The sequence below is a fragment of the Eulemur rufifrons genome, chromosome 6 (assembly GCF_041146395.1).
Source record: "Eulemur rufifrons isolate Redbay chromosome 6, OSU_ERuf_1, whole genome shotgun sequence".
In the NCBI taxonomy this organism is placed as follows: domain Eukaryota; kingdom Metazoa; phylum Chordata; class Mammalia; order Primates; family Lemuridae; genus Eulemur; species Eulemur rufifrons.
The window spans coordinates 102548213-102560126 of record NC_090988.1 but is presented as its reverse complement, the minus strand read 5'-3'; the positions used below and the strand labels follow the sequence as shown (position 1 = coordinate 102560126).

General features: G+C 64.0%; 1 protein-coding gene across 1 annotated transcript; it reads right to left on the bottom strand.

Annotated features, from left to right (window-relative positions):
• Nucleotides 1–1681: 1681 nt before the first annotated feature.
• Nucleotides 1682–9634, bottom strand: MRPL23 (mitochondrial ribosomal protein L23). The gene is made up of 5 exons (XM_069470399.1): nt 9608–9634; nt 6972–7094; nt 6037–6119; nt 5310–5383; nt 1682–1932 (listed from the first exon to the last, which is right to left on the bottom strand). The coding sequence occupies exons 1-5, from the start codon at nt 9622–9624 to the stop codon at nt 1768–1770; spliced, it is 462 nt and encodes a 153-aa protein (XP_069326500.1). The 5' UTR covers nt 9625–9634; the 3' UTR covers nt 1682–1767.
• Between the last annotated feature and the right edge of the window lie 2280 nt (nt 9635–11914).

Sequence of the window (11914 nt, the reverse complement as noted above, 5' to 3'; positions counted from 1 at the left end):
GGCGGGTCCACGCTGCAGAACAGGGTGGCTGGAGGCCCCCAAGGCGCACGTCCCCATCCTGTCTGCTTCCCGAATCCCTGGGCCGCCCCACTCTGCTCAGCAGGAAACCTGCAGCCACACACGCGTGGCAGCCCCTGCCCTTGTTCTGCGTGTGAAACCGCCAGTGGCCGAGCTCCGCCTCCCCGTGCTCCTGGGGCAGCCTGAGCACAGCACCTCGGGGCAGCCCCCAGCCCCACTCCCGCCCCGGCATCCAGGCCTCCCCCTCCTCCTCCTCCTCCTCACAGCCCAGCCCCGTTCTCCTCTGCTGCACGGGCCTCTCGGTGTCCCCAGGGCAGACGTCACGGTGGCTGCCCACCCAAGGCCTGGGCTCCGCCACACAGACACCTCCCACCCTTCCGGGCTCAGCCGGACACGCTTGACCCCGCAGGGCCTTCACCGAGACACGGACTGGGGCCTCTCTGCTCCGAGCAGCCCGGCCAGGCCCACCTCGGCCCCCGTGTCCTCCTGCAGCCACGCGGGCCTGGGGAGCTCCTGTCCGGAGGCCGGGGCCGGGCTCAGCCTGGCGTCCACCCTGAGGTGGACAAGATGCCCCTGGACGGCAGCCCCTGGGCTCCTGTAAACCAGGGGAGCAGCACATGGGGGTGTGCTCCACGGTCCCCACTTCCCAGCCCTGGCTGGGGACAGAAAACTGGTCAGACACACCCGCATTCGGGGCTTGTGCTCAGGTTTCCACGGCTATAAAAGCCGCCTGTGTGCACCACGACTGTGCTGGGGGCTCCCCACCAGACCCCAGGTCCTGCTCGGTGTGGCCAGGTGGGACAGTGAGGACCCCAAACCACACCCCGGCCCCTGGCTCTACTGCCAAACTTCCAAAGTGGGAGCTGCCAGCACTCTGTTTTCTGTAGAAAGCACCAAAACCAAGGGAGGGTTGAGCAAACATGGAGCCCACCGGACCGCATGGAGGTCGGGCTCGGGGTGGGGGTGCTCTGGACCCCACCCTCATGGAGAGGTTCTGGGAGGAAGAGCCAGAAACCCTCTGGATTTGATGTAAAAATATCATAAAACCAAAAATCAAGCTACATTTGCAGCTCAGGGCTTGGGGGCTGCCCCGGCGCCACTCCAGCCTCACGGTAAGACACGGCCCAGCTGCCCCCACAGGATGGCGGGGGCTTCTGTGCAGGGAGACACGGGGCTGCAGGCGTGGAGCACACTGCACACGGGGCACACACCCGGCCACGCGGGCTTCCCGTCCTCCACGCTGGGACCTTCCTGGGACACCACTTCCCCCGGATCCCTCCCCAGCCCCTCAGCCGGGACGTTCCCCCGTGGCCCGCCGCCTCTCTCATCCATGCCGCCCCCTCCACACCCACGCTAACCCTCCCGCGCCCGCCAGCGCCGCTGAGCGCCAGCGCCAAGTGTGGAAGCTCAGAATCGTCTCCCGAGCTTCTCCCTGGTGCGTCTCTCCTCAACCAGACCGGAGCTCCCGGCTGCAGCCGCCCAGCCTGCATCCCCAGCAAGGGCCACCTCATCCCAAGGCCACCAAGCCCTGCTCCCTGCACAGCGTGAGACCCAGCCCCCCCAGCGCCGGGCGGCCTGCATGCGCGGTGCGGCGGCAGCTCCGGGGAGAGCCAAGCCAGGGGCCGTCAGGGAGGCCGAGAACAGCAGGAAACAAAGCTCTGGTTCTTCTCCCACAGCAGGACTTTTATTCGGGCTGTCAGGCCGCTCGAGCCGCACCGCCTGGGGCGCGTGTCCCTGCTTGCTGCCCCGTCACAGGCCGAACCAGTCGGGGACGCCACCGCGCCGGGGGTCGCGGCTCTGCCTCTGCTGCTCGTCCGCCATGAACTTGCTCTGGGCTTCATCAAGGGAGCCAGCCTCAGGGCTCTGCTCTTTCTCAGGAAACAGGTCTGGGAACGTGAAGGTCTGTCCGTGGGCCTGGGGGAGAGAGGACAAGCTCCAGCGGAGAGCGTGGGCACCCCCTCGGCTCACGCGCTCCGAGACGGCACCTCCCACTCTGCGCCTGGGTCAGCGGCTCAGAGATCAGCTCCTGACCCTCCATCCTCGACCCTCCGTCCTCGTGGCAACGTCCCCAGAGCAGTGTCCCTGCCTGGAAGATAAACATGTCCTGGCCACCGCCAGCCTCCGGCTTTTATCTCGCAGCGGGAGGCCACTGCCCTGGGACAATGTCCCTTTTCAGTGGCATTGTCTCTTTGCGGTGTGGAGTCTGCACCAGCCCTGGGCTCATTAAAAGCAGCCCAGCAAAGCGCCCATTCACCAGAGCGGGGCGGCCCGGTCAGACTGGGGGGCAGGAACAAGGCGCGGAGAAAACGACACAAACGGCGTCTGGTGCCGCGCGAAAGCTTTTCCATCCAAAATACCTAAAGGCCTTTACCCACATTAAAGGCTACCCCCCTCCTCCCGGCTCAGAGCTTGGCAAATAAAATGCATATAACGTACAAAGAAATGTACATATGTAGCAGTCTATAAATCAAGACCGGCTTTGCAAATTAACTGGTTTTACGTCTTTCACTGAAAGTTCAAAATGTGTCAGTATCGGCGTGGGTCTGGGCACCAGACTGACCCTGTCGGGGAGGAGGGAATCCTGTGCTTTGGGGACGGAGGCCAACATGAGGTGCCAGTTTAATCTGCTAACGAGGCGGTGGGAGGGCCGGGAGGGCGGCCGGTCCCCCGAGCTGCACCCTTCTGTCTCCAGACAGGTGAAGGGGGACTCGGGACGGCGTCGGCGTCTGCAACACCCTGATAAGCCAGATGGGAGCAGTGCTCCCGGCCCTCGCAGACCCTCGCAGACCCTCGCTCTGTAAGGAATCTGGACGTGGGCAGGCAGCCAAGCGTGGTCCGAAACGGTCCGCAGACCGCACCGGGGAGGGGAGGTTTACGGGCCCGTCACAGGGCGGGCGGGCAGGCGGGCAGCGCCTGCGTGGGGGGCCGGCCCGCAGGAGAATTAGCTTACGGGGCTCCACGCTTTTTTTTCCCCTTTGTAAAAATACCAAAGGGCAACAGTTTACATGTAGGGCTAATTGCCCAGAATAGGGGATTTATGTCTAACATGTCAAGGTGATTCTGCTAGCTTTCTGAGGCAGGAGGAACCCAAAACGACATTTTAAAACACAAACCCAAAGACTGCAATTTACAACGGTTTGAGAGGAACTGTCGTCTCTCCCAGGAGGCAGAAGCCGCTTGTGGGTGCCGTGCATGGTTTCCCAGCGACTCTGCTTTTCCAGAGAATTCACCTCGCACTTTACAAAGTGAAGCCCTCGCTCCTCCCAGAGAGGAAGCAGCAGCTGACGGGCAGAGCAGGAAGGGGACGTCATGAGAAAAGTGAAAAAGCGCCAACTCCAGGAAGCCCGGGAGCCCGACCGGGGAGGAACGTGCCCCGCCAGCCGCGAGCCGCCCTCACGGCCATGTGCGCCCTTCACTCAAACGCGCGCGTGAGAACCGGCGCCCGGGGCAGGCAGTCAAAGCCCTTTTTGTTGTGTGGCGAACTGAGGCCAAGGACATGTTTACCAGGTTGTCAGGGGAAAAGTGTGCGAGTCCCACCACGAGGGCCCAGGCCTTTCCACAGCAGCTACCTCGAAATAAAGTTGATAATTTAATCTGTCTTTCTGGTCGACCCTCCACGCTGGCTGCGGTTAGACGCCCCGGGGCAGGCCCCAAAGGGACGCGCTCAGGAGAGGGGTCTGAGCGGATATGAGGCAGAGCGGGGGCTGCTGTTGGTCCCCAGGGCCCCTTGTGGGGGACAGGGACCGAGTGCCACAGCCGGTTTCCAGGCAGTGCAAAGATCGCTAGGGCTCAGGAGGGGGGCACCCGTTACAAATTTCAATTTTGGAGTGGAGGAAGCGTGCCCAAGGGGCCGCCGGGCTCCCAGCTGCCCTGCCGCTCTCTGGCCGCCGGGACTTCCCAGAGGAAGACAGACGAGCCGGGTGGCAGCTGCAGACGCCAGACCTAAGAGCTGCTGAGTTCAGTTTTCACGAGTGAGGAGGGGCCCGGGGAAAAATGTGAGGGCTCAGATGACTCAAAAGCCACTTGTAACCGTAGCTCGCCTCTGAAGTGAGTCGCGGCGAATGCCTGCACATGGGACGTGGACCCGCATGCCACGCCAAAGACAGGTGGGCCGATTTAACACCCGGCACACAGAGGCCTTTATAAGGCCAACGGCTGCTCGCTCCACCTGGATTGGCTGATTTTATGCACAGCAAATATTAGGCCAAATAATTACGGGGGCCCCTGTTTAGAACAACAAATGTGACTGTTTTTCAGAAAAGCTGACATGCTAACTTGGTCTCCTAACCAACTGCCTCCTAACTCCCCGCACAGGCAGGGGCCTGGGAGGTGTTTTCCCAATAGCACCACTGCCATCTAGCGGTGTCGCCGCGGGCTCCTGTCTCCAGGGGCTGTTTACACCACAACTGAAGGAGCTGGAGGACCCCTCACCCCGGCCTGGCTTTCAAACTTGGGGCCAGTTAACGGACCCTGCCGAGGGAGGTCTCCCCCGGAAGAGTCCCACAGAGGCGATGCCATTCCGGGCCGCTGCCCAAGGTCAGAGGGATTCTGCCTGGAGAAGGAGCATGGGGACGCATCCGCAGGGCGCTACCTACTGGACTTCTCGGTCCAGAAAGAAAGCACATCCGGTTCACCCCGGACTCAAGGTGAAGAGCCCAAGGGAGGCTCTGAATGTGGGGGTCCCGCTCGGACCAGCCCAGGTTGCAGTGAACACAGGCCAGGCAGCGTGCGGTGCAGGAGACCCTTCCTCCCCAGGGTCCCTGGCCACAATCTCCGGGAAGCACAGGCTCACACAACCAGCCTGGCAGAGGCGAACCCTGGGGGGCCTGGGGTGTGCCGGCCTGCAGAGCAGGGGGACGGAACTCGGGCTGGACCCCCGGCCACCCCAAACCTGCCTGGGCTCTGGGACCCAGGCCCCCCTTGCGCAGCTTCTGCCCCTCCAAGCCTGGCACCCGTCCAAGGACAGGCTCTCCAGAGGCAGGCGGCCTTCAAGGCTCCAACATTCTGATTTGTGTCGGAGCCAAAACCCACCAGGCCCGGGGTGGGACTGCCTTTGTCCAGAGCGCATTCTAACTCCAGAATCACGAAATGGCTGGCTCTGCTCTGCTGACACCCCCGAGGCCCATGGCCGGGCCTGACCTTGTGTGGGGCCTGCCCCCGCGCTGTGAACTCTGGGATCCTGCCTCCCGAGCCTCCCTGGGCCCCAGCGCAGCGGCACAAACACCCCCTCAAGGACACGGCTGTGCGGGGCCCCTCAGAGGCCCCAGCCTGTTCTGGCCGCTCTCACTCACCAGCTGCACGTAGGCGACCTTGTAATCTGGCTTCTTTATCCTGACATTTCTGTGATCCCTTTTCCTGCTACAGCCTGTTGGAAGGGGGTGAAAAAAGAAAAACCTTCACTGCCAGCTCTCAGCACAAAACATTCAGTCCAATTAGTCCAGGAACCACTTTCTAGAAAGAGGCAAAACGCAGGAGTAGTTAGATTAGAGCACGGTGAACACGGACCGTGACTCTTTCAAATTAACCAGTTACAGCCTCCGAGATGAACCTCTTTGCTCTGTTAGAAACACAAATGTGTCCTAAAAAGCTCACAGAGGCCATTTGCAGGGGGAGGTGAGCACTGCACTCGAGAGGCCTGGCACGGCAGGCTCACGGTGTGGAACTCGGGCACCAGCAGGGGAGCGAGAGAGAGGTTTCGGGACAGACAGAGCACCCTGCTGCCGAGCCCTGCAGCGGGACCCCACCCTGAGGGCTGACGGGGAGGTGGACATGTGACAGGCTGTGGGGGCAGTCCCCAGAGCCCACCTGGGGCCAGCCCACCCGAGTTCTGCTCCCGGTTCTACAATGTAAGCACTGTGTGACCCCAGCAAGTCACCCCCGTCCCTGTGCCTCAGTTTCCCCACGTGCAGAGTCAGACCGAGACTCCCGTCGAGCGGCTGCCTGGCGTAGCCATGTGGTTGTGAGTCCGGGCAGGGGTCCACACACGGGGCACGGGCAGCAGCCCCTGTGGCCACTCACCGTGCTGCACGCGCGTCCGCACGGCGGCCACAGGCACGTTGTAAATGCTCTCGAGATAGTTCTTGAGGTCCACCCTGGTCATCCTGGGGGCGAAGGAGAAAGAAGAGGAGCCTGAACCAGGCTACAAGGAAGAGCACCTCGCCAGGCGCACCGCCGCCGGAAGGGGGGCCCCGGACAGAGGCTGCAGCACAGGGTGGGGAGGTGCACCCCTCTCTGAGGCACCGGGTGGGGCCAGGCGGACCCCAGCAAGGCCAGCACCGTGGGCGGAGGATCACCGAGGACGCAGTCGGTCAAGACCACGTTCCTTTTCTGCAGACACCTCAGGGTCATGGTAGACTCGGGTTCCAGGTGTGCCCTGCCCCATCTGCAAAGGCTGCAGAGCCAAGCCTCGGCTTCCACAACGGCAACTGCGGCCGCCACCTTGGTCCAGGACCGTCCCACCTTAATCCTGAGCTGGGGACCTGTGCTCAAGACTTCAGAGCAGCACCCCAACTTTGGTCCTGGCACTGTGCGTCTCCCTGAAGGAGAAAGGCACATCACACCTGGCAGTCCAAGGCAAGGACCTCGAGGACTAACAGCCCGGAAGCCACTCTGAGCAGTTCTGGGAACCACAGCACGCTCCAACCAGCCTTCTGGGACCCTCTCCCGGGAAGAGGGCTGAGCAAGGATTTGGCAGACGACCGAGAAGGGGAGCAAGGCCAAGCCTCGGGCTCTGGATTCCACTCTCCCAGGTGAGCAAGCGCAGGCCGCCCGCCACGCACACACCCGCCCTCGCCAGGGCTCTGCACACACCAGGAGCTGTCAGTGCTCCCTGGGCAGAGCTGCCTGAGGTGACCTCACAGCGGGAAGAACCCCAACTTGTAAGCTGAGTCAGGTAACACGCCAGGACCCAGAGCCCCGTGGCGCCCCCCAGCCTGAATTCCTTCTGGACTTACTCCATGGGGATCCGGAACTGCACGGTGTCTTCGGGCTGGGCCGTGCCAGGCCGCACCAGCTGAATGAAGAAGTTGGTTCGGAACACCCGCAGCTGTGGGCCGCCCAGCTGGTACAGAGGGTACCTGCCCAGGAGAGATTCGGGTCCACGTCACATACTCAGGACACGGCAGTCCCAGAGAGGCTGACCTTGCAGGTCACCACTCCAAGGACACAGAGGTCCCCATAGACTGTGTGGGTCTGCTCAGGGTGGGCAGCCAGTGCCCTGGTCCCTAGTGTCAACGTAAGGGAGCGTGGGCTGTTGATCCCCAGGGCCAGGCTCCGGAAGGGCCAATGAACAAGTCAAGAAACAGAGGCCGTTGGAGAGCAGAGCGTTCCCCCCTGACAGATTGGCAGCAAGGCTCAAAGACACATGTTGAGGCCACCAATCCCTCCCAGGAGAGCGGACCCCACATGGTGCAGGCCTGCCCACTCCCCTGCGGCGGCTCAGGTGAGGCGGGGCCGGAGAGGACTGCCACAGCACGGGGACAGAAAGGCCAGTTCTACACCCTCCCTGCAGGTGGGAGCTCCCCAAGGATGGAGAATACAGGCTACCACGGCTTGGGCTTCCAAAGTTGGTGCTTTCGATAAACTGTGACTCGGTTTACCAACTACATCTGATCACACCACATCCCCATCCTAAACCCTCAAAGCCAGAAATCAGCTTTGGAGGTGTGGGGACACCACCATCTGGACTGGCACTACGTTGAGCTGGCTGGCAGGGTGACAGTCAAGCAGAGTCTCCACCTAGGGGTCTTGAGTGTCCCCCCTGGTCCAGCAGAGCCCCGCTGGCCTCAGGGATGGGGAGGCGTGCAGGGCCAGTGGGAGCCCGTGGCAGGTCTCAGGGAGGTGGGCACAGACACAGGGGCTGTGTGTGGGGGTCTCTGGTGCCAATCTAAGATGCTGCACATCCCTTGGTTTTGGGGTGTGCCCAGCACCATGGGAGAGGGGCTCAAGGGGTGCTCCACGCTAGCCCTGACCTCAGTCCCCGGAAGGTGAGGGGAGTGCAAGGGCTGGAGGACCGGGTGGCTGCTCCTGAAGGGGCAAGGGCGGGCGACAGGGCTGAGCCCCAGGGCCGGAAGCTGTGGGGCTCCCGGAGGCCGGGTGCCGATAGCACAGCCCGTGCTGCGCTGGACTGCTAAGAGCCTCTCCATCATGGAGGAGCCACCAGCCCACAGAACCTTCTGGGTCTGATCTTGACCTCTCCATACCTCAGGGAGCAGGCTGCAGGGAGGTGGAGAAGGAAATACGGGTTCCCAAGAGTGGGGGGCCTGCCTGCCCAGAGGCCCCATGGGAACAGGGGCCTGCCTCGATTTACCCACAGGTTCAGGCCAACCCGCGGCCACCCAGGGGTTCACAGTCTCCCCTGGTGAACAACTGTAGCACTGCAGGTGGGGAGACAAGGTTTGGGGACACATTCCATAACAGTGGAAAAGGGGGTGCAGCAGATCACAGACCCCTCAATCTTCAAACCTCCAGGTTTGGGCCTGAGGGGTGCACGTGGCTGGGGGCCTGGGGCAGAGGCTGCCTGAGGAAGGCCCAGTGAACAGCCTGCAGTGGGAGGGTCCCAGGCTCCCAAGCGGTGTTCGCCCCACGCTGACACCAGGCCCATGCCTGGGCCATCTGTGGCCTGAGGCCTGCAGATCTGGAACAACCCACAAGGCTGAGAGCTTCTCCCTGGGCCCCAGAACGCACACTCCCGGCCTCTCCAGCCGCCTGAGACCCCCGTGCCCCTGGAGTGGTGCATGCCCCTCAGGCCCAGCCCTCCCCCCAGTGAGCCTCCCTGCCCGCTCCCCCAGCATCTCATAAGCACCTCAAACCTGACATCTCTCAAATGGACTCCTAATTTCTCCTCCCTCCTCAAAACACAAAAACCTGGCTGGCTGCCACCGCCTGCCTCCCCACAGCCCTGCGGGTGACTCACCGGGGATCCCACCCTCTCCTGCGCCCCCGCCCCTGCCGCATCCCATCCACGGCAAGTCCCATCAGCTCTCCCTCCAAAGCCGCCTTGGCAAACGGGGGAGCACGTGAGTGGACCTGGCCCTGCCCGTCCTGCACCTGGCCCCGGCACCCGCACCACCCAGGCGTCTGTCTACTGAGGGAGCCACGGCCACCAGGGACACCCCCGGCCCTCTCTCCTCTGCCCAGACGTGGGCAGGGGCCCAGGCCACACCCGGCCCCTCAGGCCACAGTCTCCACCGTCACGTGCGAACACGTATTACTGTCCCCCAAACCCACGAGGAAGCAACGTCCCTCCACTCATTGGGCGAACCATTCCTTCACCAAGAAACACGCAGTTTCTTGCTTAAACTCTGGGCGAGAAGTCGGGCAGGACCGGGCCCCGGGGGAACCGGACGCCGAGGGCCCAAACCACCGGGGCGCGCCGCCTCGGACGCCTGCAGCGTCCCACAGTGACAACCAAAGCCGGGTCCGCACGTTGCCCGGGGACCCGGCGGGAACCCTCGCCCCGCGAGCCCGCCCAGGGCCCCAACCCCAGGGCTGCCCGAGCGCTGAGCGTGAACCCTGCCCACCCCCCGTGTGGGGCCGTCTGCTTGTGACACTCGGGGCACCCGGCGGCGGGGCGGCGACCCCTACTCACAACACGTTCCGCGCCATAGCGGCGACGCGCTTCCGGAGCGCGCGCGGCGGAAGGAGCAGCACGCGCGTCCCGCACGGCCGCCGGCTGGCACAGCGCCCCCTCGCTTCCGGAGGCCGCGCGCCCGCACCGCCGCCCGCACCGCACACCTGGCGTCCCGCACCGCCGCCCGCACCCCACCCCGCCCCCGCCCCGCCGCCACACCTGCACACCTGGCGCCCCGCACCGCCGCCCGCACCTGCACACCTGGAGCCCCGCAGCACTGCCCGCACCTGCACACCTGGCGCCCCGCACCTGCACACCTGGCGCCCCGCCCTGCCGCCCGCACCTGCACACCCGGCGCCCCGCCCCCGCCGCCCTGCCCCACTGCACACCCCGCCCCCCGCCCCGCCCTGCAAAGCCCCACACTCTGCACTCCCAGCCCCCGAAGCACGGCACCCGCCCTCCCCTCATTCCCGCACCCTGCTCCCGCCGCTCACGCCCCGCCCCCGAAACGCTGCAACCGGGTCGCTAGGGCCCGCCCCGCACTCCCGCTCACGACACCGCCCACCCCGCGGCCCCTCCCCCAAGTCCCAAACGCCTCCCGCAGCAGCAGCCCACCCCGGCCCACCCGCACTTTGTGTCTCGGTCCCGCCCAGGTCCTCGTGCCCGTGACAACGCGGTCACAGCCTGGCCCGCATCCCCAGCCTTGCAGCTGCAGGCGGCCCTGGGCGGGGACTGGAGCTGGGCAAGGGCGGCGGCTGTCCCGGGTCTGAGGCCCCTGTCTCCACCTGGCTGCTCCTCCTCCCTAGCCACACCTCTGAGGCCACCGGGCTCCCCAGGCCTCGAGGTTCAGCACCCTCCCCCCACCCCGTCTCCTCCAGCCTCTGGCACCGCCCTCGCTGGGGGCGGCAGGGGCCTCAGGGCCTGGGGCTACTCTCCCCCCTTAGGCTGGCTGCTGTGCTGAGGGAGCTCCCGCTGCACCTCAGAGAGGACAGGGCAGCAGCCTCCCTCCCTCCCCGCCCCGGCCCCTTTCTTAGCTTCCTGTCTGCCACTGGCCTGGGCCACCCGTGCGTGTCTTCCCCTGCCGCTATCCCCAGACCCCTGGTTCCTCTCTGCACCCCAGGCCTTACACGTTCTTCAGAGCAGGGAGGGCTGGGTGGCGTCCAGCAAGAAGCAACCCGCAGGGCCCAGGGAAGCAGGGTGCAGGGACACTGGGCCTCCAGGTGGGGCGGGCGGCACTGGGGCCCACCAGGCGGGTGTGGAGGCTGGCGCTGGTGGCTGCCAGGCTGGGAGCTGGGAGCAGAGAGCAGGCATTCAGAAGAACACGGGGACCCTCCTCGGAGGGTAGGCATGGGGTGAGGGCTGGAGCTCCCTCCTGACTGGTGTGTTTGATGGTGGAAGTGACTTAGGTGGGTTTATCTAGGACAGAGGCACCTAAGGCCGGGCACTCAGTGGGGGAAGGGGAAGGCATGGCAGCTGCCCTCTGCTGGTGTCCAGGCCTGGGTGGGTCAGAGGAAGTTCAGGCTCCATGTGCAGGGTCCATGGCCACCATGCCAGGGACCCAGTGGCGGGTGAATGGACAGGCCCTTGCCCAGCCACGGTGGCCTTGGCCGCACCCAAGGAGATGACCTGCAGGGGAGAAGGTGCAAGGATGGAGCGGGTCGAGGGGGCCAGGGGCTTCCCTTTTCTTTTTATAAAGTGCTGACTCTGTTGGTGGCCACATCCTAACAAAACTGTGATTTCTGCTCAGCTGTGTGGCCAGAAGTTGGGTTCAAAGTTGTGTGTGGCTCATGGGAGAGATGGGTGTCTAGGTGCGGGACTGCGTTTGGGTTGGTGGGCACTGCTCCAATCAGTGGGTGCTGGGCCTGGGTGTCTGTGAGGGCGTGGCAGGTGTGGGGTCTCAGGGGCAGACCCCTAGTGCTCAGCCCTGGCTTCTCGAATTATCCGCCACCTGCATCCTCTGGGGGGAGGCTTGGAATTTCTGAGCCCAGAAGCCAAGACTCCCCCCAGCATGTGAGGGGCTCTGAGATGCCTGGGGGACCACTGGGGTCCTCTCTCCCTCCTTCCCCGATGTCATCAGATGCAAATCCCGTCCCTTCTCTGCGTGCCCCCTTTCTGAGAGCAACAGCATGGCTGCACCAGGCTGCGGTTGCCGGAGCAAATACAGGATGCCCAGTCCAATTTGAAGTTCAGCTAAACAAATAATAATTTTTGGCTTTTTCTTTTTTTTTTTTAGTAGACTATTTCTTAGAGAGATTTTAGGTTTACAGAAAAACTGTGCAGAAGCGTAGAGTTCCCACAGAACCGTCCCCCCAGCGTCCCCTGCTA

What these genes read in the sequence shown, in the direction of transcription:
- MRPL23 (XM_069470399.1), bottom strand. An exon ending in GCGGACGCGCGTGCAGCACG is followed by an intron (nt 5,384 to 6,036) that starts GTGAGTGGCCAC and finishes CCCTTCCAACAG; the next exon opens with GCTGTAGCAGGAAAAGGGAT. An exon ending in AGGTCGCCTACGTGCAGCTG is followed by an intron (nt 1,933 to 5,309) that starts GTGAGTGAGAGC and finishes TCTCTCCCCCAG; the next exon opens with GCCCACGGACAGACCTTCAC.